This window comes from Prorops nasuta, unplaced genomic scaffold (assembly GCF_024137725.1).
Source record: "Prorops nasuta isolate Cenicafe-Biocafe unplaced genomic scaffold, Cenicafe_Pnas_1.2 PNAS00001, whole genome shotgun sequence".
NCBI classification, from domain to species: domain Eukaryota; kingdom Metazoa; phylum Arthropoda; class Insecta; order Hymenoptera; family Bethylidae; genus Prorops; species Prorops nasuta.
Window position 1 is genome coordinate 8,935,774 of NW_027116798.1, and position 17,012 is coordinate 8,952,785.

The window sequence follows — 17,012 nt, forward strand, 5'->3', positions numbered from 1 at the left end:
ATAGCCTTAGAAGCACTGTTCCTCAAAACCCCTCCGGAAGATCCAGAAGCTCAAACCGTGATTAAGTCACTAATTCATGAGTATTCTGACATATTCTATTTGACGGGAGATCGACCCGACACGGAGAACCAGGCCGATCTCTACCATGAAATCGATACCCCCGGAGGAGCCGCTTTCAAGATCCGACAGTACCGAATTGAAGAAACACTACATTCCGAAGTACAGAGCCAGGTCAACGTCCTTTTAGAGAATGGCATAGTAGTCCCTTCCTCGTCGCCCTACAATTCTCCTCTATGGATAGTACCAAAGGCGCCTGACTCTCAAGGAAAGAAACGGTGGCGCCTAGTTACCGATTTCCGTCGATTAAACGAACAAACCGTAGGAGATTCCTACCCTCTACCTATCATAGTGGACATCCTGGACAAACTAGGAGGATCTAAGTATTTTTCTATTTTCGACTTGGCCAGTGGATTCCACCAAATTCACCTCCATCCTAAGGATAGGCATAAAACAGCATTCTCTACTCCCTTCGGACATTACGAGTATACCCGGATGCCCTTTGGACTCAAGAATGCCCCTGCTACCTTCCAGCGCCTTATGGATCGAGTCTTACAAGGACTCCAAGGACAAGAACTTTTTGTATATCTTGACGATATTATTGTATTTTCTGCCACACTCCCTGAACACATCGAAAAATGCAAGCGCTTATTCGGCAGAATTCGACAATACGGTCTCAAGCTACAATCGGAAAAGTGTGCCTTCCTAAGACAACAACTCACTTATTTAGGTCACCTTATCAACCCGAATGGCGTCCAGCCCCTTCCCTCTAAGGTGGAGGCTGTACGAAAATTTCCAGTACCTACCAACCCCAAGAACATCAAGCAGTTCTTAGGATTAGCCGGTTATTACCGACGTTTTATTCCAAATTTTGCTCAAAGAGCCAAACCCCTGACTCAACTGCTCAAGAAAGGTATCACCTTTACTTGGAACGAGGAAGCCCAAGCTAGCTTTGAAGACTTACGAGCCTGCCTGTGCGAAGCTCCAGTTCTGGCCTATCCCGACTTCCAGATCCCGTTCATCATCACCTGCGACGCTTCGGAATTTGCCATAGGAGCTATCCTCAGCCAAGGAAAGCTTGGACACGATCGACCCATAGCCTACGCATCTCGAACGCTTACCGACCCGGAAACTCGATATTCCACCTCTGAGAAAGAAGGACTGGCAGCTGTATATGCTATAAAGCAGTTCCGTCATTACGTGTACGGAAGAAAATTCACTCTCGTGACCGACCACCAACCTCTCGTCTGGCTCAGCAAGGCAACCGATCCCACCAACCGCATCCAAAGATGGAAACTCTGTTTAGAGGAGTTCGACTACGAAATCATCTATAAGAAAGGAACGACTAACTGTAACGCTGACGCTCTGTCGCGAAATCCGGTGCCGATTGCTCTGCCCGTGTTCCGTGATGACCCCAGTTACCTTCCCCACCAAAAACTACTTCCGGTAGACTCCCAATCAATTGGTGCCCGTCTGAGAAGTCGTCGCCGCGAGACAGCCGCTCCTCCTATTAATTATGCCGAATTAGACTCTTCTGCCGAGCTCGAGACCTCCACCGAAGGTCACCCTTCAACCAATATCGACTCCCGGCCCCCAACTAGCATGTTACCAACCCTGCTAGAAGAAACGTCTCTCCCTGACGACCCCAACCCGGAAAATCCTCTGGAAGACGTCCCTGAGGAACCCAGTGTACTCGGAGATTCTTTTGAAGCCGAATGTACCCCTCTGACCACCGAGCAATGTTCTATTATTAGCGACTTGAGCTCTAGCCAAGAAGAAATTCATAAACTTTTGACGTCCCTCCACAACGAACAATCATCGGACGAAGACACCGATTCCGATGAGGAAACCGACTCCGACTCTTGCATCACACCCACCGCAACCTCCGAACCTCTAAACTTTACTCTCCCATCTCCGGATAAGATCAAACCCATAGGACGATCCACGTGGATACCCAGTGATTTCGAAAAACCCGAAGAAGAACTCTCTGGCTCCGACGCCGAATCGGATAGCACCGTAGTGGATGCCACCCAAACCAAAACCATGCCACCTTCTCAATACGATCCATCTCTAGATCCTGGTCTCATCAGTATCGAACCCAATCCTATCTCCGAAAAATTCCAATCTAGCTCTTCCCCTAACCCCATGCGATGTAACATAGAAACCTCTGATTATGTTCTATGCCATCGTCCTAACAACATTGTCCATCTGGTCGCATCTGACTGTTCCTTTCAAGACCCCATTAGCCAAATGCTCATAGAGACTGGAAAGCTCGACCTGAAAACCATAAAAGGTCATCCTTTTCCTATTGGGTCCATCCATGACTTTTCCTACAAAACCACCAAGATCATCTTAGTCATTACCCATCCCAGCGAGTTAATTCCCGCCAGCGACGAAGAAATTCTTAATTCTCTGAAAAAGTTAAACGAATTTGTCCATAAGAATAACATTACAAAGTTCAGCATCGGTCCGTATAAACTCGGAACCACCCGGCTGACGTCGCGATATTTGAGCTCCGTCTTTTCCCGTGCATTCCACGATGACGATGTCGAAATCACTATCTGCACTGGAGAAGTAGTGACTCCCCCAGTTCAGATGAGAAGACACATCATCCTGGAGTATCATGGAGGCTTAGTTGGAGGTCATAAGGGAGTGACCAAGACCTATCATAGAATTAGGGAACATTATAATTGGCCCGGTCTCCATAAGGACGTCCAGAGCATTATACGCTCCTGCGATAGTTGCCAACGGCAGAAATTGGTTCGCGTAAAACCTAAACTGCCAATGCTCATAACTGACACCCCCTGTGCCCCCTTCGATAAGGTAGCCTTGGACACCGTAGGCCCTTTTCCAGTTACGCCCTCCGGAAATTTACATGTTTTAACTATGCAATGTAATTTGACTAAATTTTGCATTGCTGTCGCAATACCTAACATTCGCGCCGCTACCATCGCTGACGCATTTTCAAGGCATTTCGTTGCCCAATTCGGACTTCCGCGTGCCATTCTCACGGATCGAGGCACCAGCTTTTTAGGAAAATTGCTCAAAGGCGTAACCTCTCTTTTTAAAATCAAACACTTGACTACCTCCGGTTATCGACCCCAGACCAATGGATCCCTAGAGAGAAGTCATTTAGTGCTCACCGAATACCTAAAACATAATATCAACCAGTATTCCGACTGGGATTTATTCATCCCCTTCGCCATGTTCTCCTATAACACCTCTGTGCATGAAGCCACAGGGTTTACGCCCTATGAATTGATTTATGGACGAAAAGCTCAGTCCCCCGTCTCCGCCTACGCGATCGAGGAGTTATTAACCTACGACGCATACGCACGGGAGCTGGCTCAGCAATTAACCCGGCTGCACGCTTTAGCTCGAGAACGCGAAATCCAAGCAAAGGAAAAATCTAAAGAATATTATGACCGGAGCGCCGCTGTTGTCGCCTATTCTCCGGGAGACTTGGTCTACGTCCTCCAAGAACCTAGAAAACATAAACTAGACCCCCAGTATATTGGTCCATATGTCATTGAAACAATCAACGACCAACACAACGCCACCATCCTCACCGACGCCGGAGTTCCCATCACCAAACACCTGGACAAACTAAAACCTGCTTCCATACCCCCTTTTCCTATCACCAACTCTACTAACCACGAAATCTAACGCAGGCATGACTTTCCTGTTATAGAACTACTCTTGCTGCCTAATTATCGTTTACTTAGATATTAGCGACGATAGATAGCTGAAAGCCAATATTCGAACGGCTATTCGCTCTCTACAGTCTAGTCTCTCACTGCTCCACTCATATCCGGGACGACGAGGAGCCCTGGAGACGGCCCTGCTAAGCAACAACGAAAGGAGCTACTAAGAAATTGTGGGGTTACGCAAGGAAAGAACGCTTACCCTAATTAGCAACGGAACCTCATCCAATCTATAGTTACATCTCACAGTTCCTGTACCCTTCCCTACATCTCTTTCCTATCCGATCTCAATCCTTTTCTCTCCAAGAAAATCCAGACACCGGACTCAATCTCATACCCCCCGACCTCCTGATCCAAAGACTCAACCCCTGGAGGGATAATGGGAATTGGAAAGAAGGGGATTGCTAAATCATCTGTTACGCACATATTCTTTTACGTTTCAATATATTGTTACACCCTTTCCTTTTATTATATACAATTATTTCTTAACCTCTAACTTAATCTACGCCAGGCCGTGCCATTCTAACACCTCCTGTTCCGTCAGATCTGGCTCCCAGCCACTCTCCGGGTCCTCCACCTGAAGGTTTATCCGCTCCCAACGGCTGTCTTGGAGCCAGCGCAGGCCCCACCAGTCGAAGTCCTCCCGGAAGGACCACGTTTCCAGCTCCCTCTCGCCGATCCACACGTTGACCCTCCGGTCGGACTCCCTCTCCCGCCTGATCTCTCGCATCCCCGCCAAGTCCAAAACTACCACTAAAATTATAAACGGATTATTATCAATCGCTATAAAATATCACGGGTGCTTGGAAGACAATATCTTTCAATCCACTTACCAAATCGGGTACATACTGATGCCCCTTCAGCACGCCTAGCTCCTTTAAACCCAAGGTGGGCGTTATTGTTTCTTCTCGCCATCTCGTGAACCTTTATTTTGTCTCCTTTCCTTCTTCCTCGTTATCACCCTGCCACTCTGTACGGCCACCAAAAATTTAACCAGAACAATATCGCTCCTCCTCAATACCGCACTTTTATACCAAAATTTCCCACTCTGCTCACGATTGCAACACCACTTCGTGACGCACGAGTTTCACTGCACCACACGACTGAACTCGCCATGATTACCATTATAAATATATTATTTATAATGATGTTCAGCATCACGCAGATCTCCTGGACCCATGCGTATAACATCACTCATCTAAAACATAATCCTGGCATCTTCTTCGAGAAGATCGCCACTTTACAGTATTATCCTGTACTATGGAAGGTCGCCACAACCATCGACATCGCCAATCTAACTAGTCAAGCCCCTAATCTTGGAAAGTTCTACGAAACTATCTTCTATGTATGCAAGGGTAACAACTCTTGCATCCACAACAGCAAACTCGAGGAGATCGGACGCAAAATAGTCGACACCGAGCATTTTGCCTCGATACTTCGCCGAGGCTTACGTCCTACAAACCGTAGCCGGAACCGTAGAAGCGCTCCTCTAGGATTTATCGGAGGACTTTCCAAAACCCTTTTTGGTACCTTGACCGAGGAAGACGGCGAATATTACACCGGCGAAATCTTAAAATTACAAGAGAAGGGAGCACACACCGCTCATCTACTAGAAAAACAGACGCATGTGGTACAGTCAGAATTCTCAGCCTTGCACCATGCTCTCAATCACCTAAATAATAACACTCAAGAGCTTCAAGGCCAAACCAGGGCCTTGGCTGATGCTATTGCTCTCTCCAATGACGCCCTCGAGCAAGAGAAACACGCGAGAGTACATCAAGATTACGTCCGACACATGGAAATGTACGCGGAAAAATATAGGACCAGCATTTTATTCCTAGTGGATGCCGTTCTCTTTGCTCGTCGTGGAATCTTGCACCCCATGATACTAACACCTACCCGGTTACAACAGGCTTTGCAAGAAGCCACCCACAGGACTGGATTTTCCTTACCTTTCGACGAAGAGGAACTCCTGATGGAGGACATCCAGGAACTCTCTCACCTACATATTAATCACTACAAGGGACAATTGGTGGTCGTGATTGAGATCCCTCTCCTTAACAAGGAAGAATATCACCTGTATAAAACATATCCTTACCCAACCCACCATACTCGTCCTGATAACCAAACTATCACCACCTTTATCCAACCTGCCCATCCCTATCTAGCCGTCTCTTCCTCCCAACGCTTTTACTCCAATATCCCTTCCGCGTCCCTATCCCATTGCCTTCACCACCTAAAAACCTACTACTGTGCTCCTGGAGCACCTCTTCATAAGATCGCGTACAACCAGGAATGTGAGATATCCATCCTCCAGCACCATGACACCACCCAGTGGACTGGTTGCGACATCAGGGTTGCCTCTTTCACCGGCCCCTTCTGGACCCCTTTGGTTCAACCCCGAACCTGGCTATACTCTCTCCCAAAACCGGAACAAATCACCCTCATCTGCCAAGGAAACGTACGGGGAACTGAAACCATCCTTGGAGATGGAATTATCCAATTAGAAGCAGGATGCTTCGCGGACACTACATCTACTCAGCTACGATCACTGCAAACCCTGATGGTGTCCGATGTTACTCACTTCGAAGCCCTAGAGCCGATGCCTCTCCCTGAACTTCTACCCGAAGGTCACATACCAGCCTTACAAAAATTAATAAAAATACAGCCTATTAAGAGTAAACCATTGGAGGACTGGAATCTATCCAAAAACAGCGTAGCCCTCAAGGACATAGCCCGAGAAGCAAAGGACCTACAGAAACAAGATTCCACTACCCTTAGAGCATCCATCATCTCATATGCTTCATCTGGATCTCTTTTTATCTTCATTATATTAATCGCTGCGGCCCTGTGGTTTAAACGAAATCCGACACCTGCGCATACCAGCCCGACGTCAACCACCTCTATAAGAGTTCAAAGCACTCCAACGATAGCAGCCGAAAGCATGCCAATGCTTCCGGTACGCACCGTCAGCATGCCATTTCAACAACCTATTCGACATGTGCAGAGTATGCCGTACCTGGAACCAATAGCGATGCCACGGGACTCGCTACCCTTTAGTTAATAAGTACCGAATTCCTTTAGAAACTGTCGGCAGTTAGCCTGACCCATACTTCTCATCCTGGAAACATTGACCTCCACAGGACAATGTTTCATCTAAGGGGGGAGGTGTAACGTTGGGGTCAGCCACCTCATCGAACCAAAGTAGATCGCACGCGTCCGTGTGCAATACCGGTAGTATTGCACATTGCTGACACCCGGAATTCTTTTCCGGAAATGCGTCAAACCTTGGGCGTCGGCCGTGGATGTGGAGACTTTTTGGTCGTCATGTGTCGAAAGATCATGGCGCTACTGACGACACATGACCTATTAAGCCTCCTACATATATGCGAGTTCCGCGACCCTCAAGTCGAGTCTTATTCTGTGCAAGCTTAGCCGCTGCCGCATCATCCGCGTTCCAAGGTCGTAACTCTAGTGTTCGTTCCACGGGAGCAGAGTACTCCACCGTATTCTAACTAAAATCTCTTGCCCAGTCGCCGTGTACTGGTAGTTAAGTCTAGTATAATTCAATCCGAAAACAAGTCGTGTAGAAATTGTCGCGAGTGTTCATCTTTCAGTCGTGCCTAACACGTACCGTTCTGAAAGATACCCGTAACTACTACGAACTGATCATAATTAATTAAGTGCGAGTAATCCACAACCATAGGAGAGTCTAGTCTCTCCAATAGTTGTGACGACTAGTAAGTAATCCTGCGAATGCTGATACAGCATATTTAGTGTTTATTGTAAGTACATTTGTAATATCTGAAAATACATAGCATTGTGTCAAATCTGCTGTTCCAACGTGTGTTTATACACACTATCATTCACCCCGAATTCTGCCAATTCATTACATTCTTACCGCTCGGAGTGTAATACTTTAGTTCATTGTACTGTGAGTCGCAAAGCTCAATCGGCGTTTCTACTGACCCAGACTGTCGTGTCTAGTCAGCGCGAAACCCGACCGATAGGCGGCCACGACTACCCAGTACGTAACAATAGTACGGCGCAAATAGCTACAGTCTGGAGAGTTAGAGCAAAGATCTGTATTTAAGTCTCCCATAATAATCTTACAGGCATAGTCCTGAGGAAAGTCCATAAGTAAGTCCTCCAAATCCTGGTTAAAAGCGATACGGGGAGGTCTATATATTACACCAAGAAATAGCTTAGAGGAAGAGGTCACCAATTCCGCGCATAAGTATTCAACATGTGGCTTATAAGTATCGGAAAAAGATGAACAAATTAATCGGACTTTAAATACATCACGGTAAAAAATGCAGACCCCTCCACCCCTCCGAAGAGTAAGGTCACAACGCAAAACGTTGTAGCCTGGCAGAGCAATAAAAACATCAGAGATCACTGAATTTAGCCAGGTTTCAAAGACCATAATAATGTCATATGTCTTATGAATAAAGTATTTCCTAAATTCACAGAGGTGCGCCGGTATCGATTGCGCATTCACATGGCAGACAATCAAAAAGTCTTTTATTGCACTTGAGCGAGTAAGTGAGGTAGAGGGGGAAGAGCCTCATAAGTTCATTTTAGCGAAGTCAGAAGGAGAATTGATTTTAATGATAGGTGACGACCTATTTTTCCGAACCTTAATATTACCCCGATCATCCACCCAGACGAACTCATGATTCGCCCTCCGTGCTGCAGACCTGGTGTCACCCAATAGTTTATATAATGCAGGAGGCAGGAACCTATTAATATAAACATTGGACTTGCTAAATGAAGCATCAATTAGGTTAGCCGTAAAATGTATCAGTGCACGCTTTGCTGCAATAATCCTATCAGCGGTGATTACATTTATAAACTGAAGATTAAGAGTTCCGGGTTTGTCAGGTACAGTGGCCCTAAGACGTCGAGTACTAACAATAACCTCAGGCCCGAAGTTAACCTTGAGGACACCGAGCGCCCTAACGATCAGTTGAGCATCCGTAACATCTTTACTTTGCGGTATGCCTGAGAAAAGCAACTGAGTTCTAGTACTGTCAAACTCCAAATGACTAATTCTGGCTTGAAAATCAACGGGCAATGTATGCAGAGAAGAATCAGTACGCGGGGTCAGCTCAAGTGCACCGACCCTGGAATTCAGTTGATCGCAGGTGTCTATTAAATCACCTACCGCGGACTCAACCTCTGTGATACGTGTGGCCATAGAATCGAGTTTGGAGATGCAGGCATCAACTTTACATGAAAGCTCATCTATTTTTGACAGTTTAGAAGTGATAGTATCCAGTCGGTCATTTATCCCCGCAAAAAGTACAGCCAGTGAAGGCTCAGCTGGCTGAGGAGCATTAGTATTATTTGCCGATACAGTAGACGCATTGACAGATTTGTTTACGTTAGTAATTGAAGGCTGTATGACAGGGCTAGCCTTTACCGACTTGGCACATATACTACAGGAGTACGCAGGGATTTCGTCCTTAGCACTGAGTTTCAGCTCACGACGAGCGCACGAGGTGTGTAACCCATGTTCAGGGATAACACAAAACCTCGTTAAGTCGGATTTGCCAACAAAACTCCCACATATTGCGCAGTTAACAGTCGGCATTTTGCCACTAATAATGAACGATACTATTAATAATTAATTAAAAATTAGGACAACGCAGTGTTAAAACGACGCAACTTAGCCAAAGGTCAATGGACAGCCGTGTAATTATTGACTTTAAGATCGCCAGGATAAAAACTATTACTAAATAAATAAATAAGTTACTTCAAGCGAATAAATAAATAAGAAAATAAATAAATAAATATATAAATAAATAAATACGTAGGTAAATCAATAAATAGTTAAAAAATATAAGTCCGTAGTAAAAATTAAGTTGCTGTGTAGATAGATAAGTAGTTAAAAAAATAAAGAAGTGTATAAGGCGATTAAAAATACGTGGTCTGAAGCAAGCATGTTAGTATGAAGAAACCAGCCAGTAGAGGTGTGTCAGCACGTTGATGACGATCGTGATGACTAGACTATAGTGAATATCACTATGTCTCATATATGTACTGTGTAGTCGAAACTCAGGAAGGTCGTGGCTACACAACAGTAGATAGCGACTTTAAGCGGTGTGATGATGAACGTACTGCGTGATGTAGGCATGCGCAGGCGGCTGATAGCGGGCAAGAGTGATATGCAAATTTGTAGGTTATAACCAGTCGTCCTATATTTGTCTCAAAATATCCACTCAGGAAAAAATAGCACCACGATAATTTATATCTCAGAAGGTAGCGTGAGATTTGGTACTACGATGGCTGCAACAAAACCCCCATGGGGAAATTACGGCAGTACAGAGGTACAAATTAGTAAAGAGACAGTACGACAGACAGTCAACCACTTACGAGAGAGAGAGAGAGAGAGAGAGAGAGAGAGAGGGACCAGAGCCAGAGAGAGAAAGAGAGAGAGCAGAGAGAAAGAAGATAGCCAGCCCTAGAAAGCTGAAGTAAGGGTGATTATTCGTCTTGTATTATAGTCCTGTGACGTCCCGGGGTGTGCTAGGGCTTTAGGGCTCGTAGCACCGAACGGTTTTATAGGGAACCGCTGGCCCAGCTCACCTGTCACGGGTAAGCGGGCAACTTAGCGGAGTGGTCATTCCGTCGGACCGATAACGAATATCCCAAAGAGTAAAAGCGCGAATTAGCAGAAGTGTTCGCGATTACATTGATTCGTTGTGCGTTTGACCGTTGACAGGGACGTTCCCTTCAGTCAGTCAAGGCCGCGGACTTAGCATAATTATCGGGAGGACTCGCGACCTTAGACGTGCGGGAGTAAACAATCCGGGTCGTTGTTGTGTTTAAGTACGCAGGAACGAAGTGAGTGCGAATAACCGTCGCGGTACGCGCACGCGCGGAAAGAGGGACTTATCCGCGTAGCGTCGAGTAATAGTTAACCTAGGGATCCGCCGGTGGCGCGCGAGTACCGCGCGACTCGGTGGGGCCGCCGCGAACGCCAACTAGTGGCTCGAGCGCGAGGCTAGCTAGTACGTCATCGGGACTTCAGCCGCGTTCGCACCTCTTAGGCCGCGTCCCCATTTAGGACCTAGCGTAACGCACCCAGAACGTGTAAAGGGAACCGAGTAGTGTATCAATAACCGACTTTATAATAAAGAGAGTTCACCGCAGTTATTGAGTTGTTATATTAGCACCCCACCCCCGACATTCGCGTACGAGGGGTAGAACCCCCTCTGTAAAAATAAATATTCGAGTATTATTAAAAGTATATCGAAGGCGCCCGGGTCTTGTAGGAAGTCGCCTATTGGGACGTGAACGCGATCGGTGAGGGATCACTCCTCCCTCTCCTTCTATACTATCCCCAAGGATAGCCAGTAGCGTCACAGTATATAGTTTTAAGATAGACAATTTTTTCTATTATTTACCTAAATTTATTATCTTTCCAGTTACTAATGTATACTTTAAATTTATATAGGTTAAAATCAAGTTTAACAATGAGTTATCCAAAATGAGACAAGTCGTGGAAAGAGCTTTTGCTCTATTAAAAGGAAGATTTCGCAGACTCAAATATTTAGATATGAGCATACAATATCTTATTTCTCATGTCATACTAGCCTGTTGTGTATTACACAATCTGTGTATAGAAGGAAATTCTGGTTTCTGACGTAACCAATTATTAATTGTCGAACAGAATTACAATATTACAATGCATTCAGGAAACTTAAATGACAGCGAAGATGACATACCTGTAATCGATACTGATGGCTCTGCAAAGCGTGATTATTTGGCTGCATTAATAACTTAAAAAATAATAATGTAATTATTTGACTTATATTCTTAATTGTACTGAATGTATATATGTATAAATGAATAAAACTGTTTTAAAATATATTCTTTTTGTTATTTAATTATTTCATAGAGTTAAAATATTATATTAAAATATATGTAAAACTCAGATTAATTAGTTATATCTGTTAAACTTTAGAAGCACTAAGATAACTGTTCTAATATCACAGAACACAAGAAACAATGAAGAAAATCTATTAAATATTACTTGAAAAATTAATACAAAATAATATAATTGAGGCGTGCAATGGTAATATCTAACGAATAAAACGGTTTATTTACCTAGCTTAAGATCACATGTTTATAACCAAAATCACATTTATATATAAACTTAACATATAATTATTTTTGTATTTATTTAAATTTTCTCAATTAGTTTTTTCATCATTTCTTGATATACTGTGATGGCATGTTTTGATGTGGATATAAGTTCTTTATGACGCTGCTCCCTTGCTAATTCTCTCTGTCTAGCATCTTCGCGTAAAGCAACAGACCATTCTCCTAATTCTTTCTGCACCCTTGTTTTTCATTTCTTTTCTTTTGGTGTATGAGGCTTATACACATCTAGATTATCTTCATTCTCTGTATCACTGCTTTGTTGTTGCCCTGTAACTTGTGTTCGCTTTCTTAAGTTTGAGGTCAAAGACACAGGTACAACGAAAGGTTTATTTCCCAATATTTCTTCCATTTCCTCATAAAATTTAAAAGTCATTGGACTATTGCCCGACTCTCTGTTATGGTCTTTTATCTTAACATATCTTTTTCGTAATTATTTAAATTTATTTTCGCATTGTACACCAGTGTACATCCATTGATTATTCTCAGTTTTAAGACATACAGCAATGTTTTTCCATACTTCAGCAGCTTTATATTTACTGCTTTTGAAATCATTTGAATGCTGTTTCCAAGTGTTAATCAAATACCTTATAGCATTTTCATATTTCCAAGATGCTTTAAAAGAATTGAAAATCAATATTCTAACAGGTCATAATAAATATTATTGATTTTACTAAGTTTACGTATTATAAATTTATACCATGAGTTAAATTCTGAGTAGTAGGCCCTGCCAATGAATTTGCGAATTCAAAGCTTTGCCTATCTGGTCTAGTCTCGGATGATGATAATGTATTTTCAACACAATCACTATTATTAAAGCTTATTGTATTTTTAATATCAAAAAATTCTGCAATTTCTTCTGAAAGAGGGACTGACATTAAGCTTCCATCTGTATAAAATAATAATAACATATTATATAACTTTTTCTCTTATAAATTAAATAATATTTTATTACTTACTTATTGTATCAAGCAGAAGTAAACATCCTTGGGAATCATACAGGGAGGTTCTCTAACGGCGGCATATAGGAGATTCGTGTTAGTTGACTATAGGGCTCAGGATGATGGTATCTGAGAGCGCTTATTGGTCAATATCCTGTAGTGCCAACATGAAATGGTCCGTTACCAATAGATGAATACGAAAAATGAGACCCATCCGCCATTTTGGAGTAGAGAAGTGTTTACATGCTAGTTGTAGAAGAAAAAGGTGTGAAATGGGAAAATGTCAAATAGTGAGGTTACTAAAGTAAAAATGGAAAATAATGAATGGAAAGTTCGAATATTCTTACTTTCCATTCATTATTTTCCATTTTTATTTTAATAACCTCACTATTTGACATTTTTCCATTTCACACCTCTTTCTGCTACAACTAGCATGTAAACACTTCTCCACTCCAAAATGGCGAATGGGTCTCATTTTTCTTATTCATCTATTGGTAACGGACCATTTCATGTTGGCACTACATGATATTGACCAATCAGCGCTCTCAGATACCATCATCCTGAGCGCTATAGTCAACTAACACGAATCTCCTATATGCCTCTGTTAGAGAACCTCCCTGTATATTGGCGAGTTTTCTTCCGTTGTGCATAATTTATATCTTCCTTTTAATAAATTACAACACTCCATTGTTACTTTTACTTTTTTTTTAAATATATAATTCAGTTTAGTTATCCTCGTTATTCTGACCGTTTCCCAGCTAACATTAAATTGGCTTATTATATGTATATGACCTTGCTATGAAACTTATGATTGTTTATGATTGACGACGATTAGAAATGTATGGTGTAGTCGTTAGTGTTGTTTGCCACAGTTACGTCTGTAGTTACATTTAAATATACCTGCCTTAATAGTAAGTTACCTAAATTTACCTTAAAATTTTAGGGTGGAAAAGTCCCCTCTTAAAGTGCACCTAAATGACTGTACTATGATTTCCGAACCCCTCTACAGATTTCACTCCAGTATAAGGGTGATGGCAGAGAACTGTACGTAAACGCTTTACGGTTTCCGTAACGTAACGTGGTTCAAGGCAGAGAAAACGTAATCCGTAAGAGACAAGCAACGATCACTGAATTGGACGGACGCTTTTGCACGCTGGCGGGATTTATGTCGTATTTTGAAAATATTAAAATTATTTCATACAAAAGCTGATCAAATAAAGAGAAGAGAAATCATAAATAAGAGGCTGAAATCAAAATTGAATATATAACAGAATACCGTAGGTTATATAAATATATTAATAAATATCAATTTAATAACCTATTTAGAAATTGAACTTTTTCTGTGCTCCCAATAAGTACATAATTACATATTACAACTTACAGGTAAGATTATACTAAGAGGCATAAGTGAATATACATACATATATGCATATTTTGTTGTTTTCTGTTTAATAACTATTATTTACATCAAGAGTAATTAAGTTATACATTTTCCAAACATTTCACTTAATTCGTAATATTAATTAAGTAATATATTTAATGTACTAACAATTTTTAGGTAGTACAAAATAGTATTTAACTTTATTTAAATCATTTATACAATTGGTTGTCACCATTTACTTTTTTCAAAACTAAATATGTCTGATCATTATTATTCAAATTATTATCTTCATGAAAGTGATAATGAAAATAATAACATTGATGACCCTGAAATTGATCCTCAAGAATGTCTTACCACTATGGAAAAGTCTGGGGATGAATTATTGATAGAACTGTATAGAGAGAGACCATTTTTATATAATAAAAGCAATAGCAATTTCAAGAACCGTTTAATGAAAGAAAATGCGTGGAATGAAATTTCTGCCATAATGATAGAACATTGTAAAGGTTAGTATTAAAAGAATATATGCTGCAGCATATATAACGAATTAAATTTTAATTTCCAACGACAAAAAATGTAGCTAAATTCAAAATCAAAGATCTTTAGCACTGCCAATTAAGTGGTTATGATATATAGGATATAACTATATTATTGAAAAAGGTTTCTTTCAGATAAAATGTATATTTCGACATATTGCCAAAAAAGGTGCACAAGCTTAAGAGACCAATATGTAAAAGAAAAAAGAAAGATTGATGGTGAATCCAAAAGCGGAAGCGCTTCTAAGCCTCGTAGCAAATTCAATTTTTTTGCACAAATGTCATTTTTAGATAATTGTATAAAGAGGCGAAGGTAAAAATATTATTAACTTAGTTGTTTAATACAACTATATAATATACATATAATTAATTCCAGTACATACAGTAATTGCCCACTATCAGCTATAAATAACGATGATTGCAATGCTTCTTATTTAAATAATAATGACAAGAGAAGCAACACATCCAATAATAATAATTCTATAAATTCTGCAAACTTGAATCAGGAACATACAGCACCCATGTTGAAAAAGAGGAAATTAAATGAAACGAAAGAGCTTGAACAAACTATTATTCAGTTAACTCAACGAATTTCTAATTTTATGGAAAAAGATTCTTCAACCGTAAATGATGCCTTCTTTGACTTCTTAAAAGCTCAGTTTGATAATGTACCGGAGACAGAGAAAGATATTAGACGAAAAATGTTAATGGATGCATTAACTTCTTCGTTAAGTGAAAAATACATGCAATAATTCTTAAAAAGCAGTAACTTTAAGCATATTGAAAATTTAATTAAAATAATAGTTTATTGTTATTTCAATTCTGTGATAATTTTGGGATATTATAAAATTTTCTTTATTAATTAAAAACATGATTGTATTTAAATAATTGTATTTAGAAGTGTGTAAGTACTGTATATTCTATCTAATTTGATGTTTGTTATTATATTGAAATAAATAGCATCAAAAAGATTACAAATGTATAATTTTTCAAATATTTTATGTAAAATATATAATCATTTGTCAAGAAATTCTTACTTTAATAAAAAATAAACTGCGTTGTTATGATATTTTAAATTAATAATAAAACATGGTATATTTAGATATTATTGTAGCTGTAAAATAATTTGTATTAAACAAATATGAAATAAAAATAATTAAAGTTATAATATACAGGGTGTCCGGTAATAGGGTGCCAAGCCGGATACCCCAATTAGAGCGGCCGATTCTGAGGAGAAAACTCTTATGAAATTTTTTCGCGAAACCCTTAATTTAGAAGTTATTAAGGGTAGAAATTATTAATATTTTATTCGTCGAGCAGGAGGAGCGAAAAATCCGGGAATCGGATTGGCAGACAATTGACGCACCAATACACTTTAATTAGTATATCATATTACCATATGATCCAATTGAAGATCTGGCAGTAAGACATAGAGTGTGTGGGGAAGGGGGGAGGGAGGTTGTGAGACTGAGCGTGGAAAAACAATTGAACCGAAGCGCTCAGTTTCGAGTGTCGGCCAACAATAGGCTTGAAAAAACCGAAATATGAATTACGTTTAATTGATCAAAGAATATTAAAACTCTTACAACTTCAATTAAACGTAATCAAAAGGTTGATTAGTGAATAGAAAAAATTGTGGTGATGACAACGAGCCTAAACATGACGTAGATACGACAGCTTTTGATTAAGTTAACTCGTAGTTACCTATAATTATTAAAACTAATAAATGTCGCATTTACACTGCGATTAGACTCAATTTCATCGTAAAAAATGCATCGATTTTTTGAAAAATATCTTTATTACAGTTGTATTTGGGCTATCTTTTCCCCACCACCTTGCGGTAAATAGCTTGGCGCGTTTTTTTTATAGTGGTTTCCCCAGGAGGCCTAATCCACTTTCCTAATTTAATGTAGGAGCTGCTCAAAGTGGCGACCGTTTTGCTCCGAGCATAGTTCGCTCCTTCGAACTATGTTCCGCGTTGCACGGTGCACCATATCTGGCGTAATAGAACGGAAGGCCGCAACAATAGCATCGCGGACTTGCTCTTCCGTCCCATTACGCCAGTCCTCTACCAAGGCCTTGAAGTGGCCCCATAAAAAAAAATCCAGTGGATTTAGGTCCGGGGATCTCGCAGGCCATGTAATAGGGCCACCACGGCCCATCCACCTCTCCGGGAACATGTCGTTCAGGGTGCTTCGCACGTTCAATCGGTAGTGCGGAGGCG

At 41.1% G+C, this 17,012-nt stretch overlaps 1 protein-coding gene and 1 pseudogene across 1 annotated transcript in view; one reads left to right on the forward strand and one right to left on the reverse strand.

Annotated features, from left to right (window-relative positions):
• The window catches only part of LOC136784337 (uncharacterized), a 32,551-nt gene extending 20,998 nt beyond the window's left edge, over positions 1-11,553 (forward strand). Inside the window, exons 5-6 of the mRNA XM_066744958.1 lie at positions 11,224-11,404; positions 11,465-11,553. Coding sequence (XP_066601055.1) covers positions 11,224-11,404; positions 11,465-11,553 — 270 coding nt within the window. The remainder of the gene's footprint in view (positions 1-11,223; positions 11,405-11,464) is intronic.
• Positions 11,554-11,952: 399 nt separating this feature from the next.
• Positions 11,953-12,808, reverse strand: LOC136784408 (uncharacterized; annotated as a pseudogene).
• Positions 12,809-17,012: the final 4,204 nt, after the last annotated feature.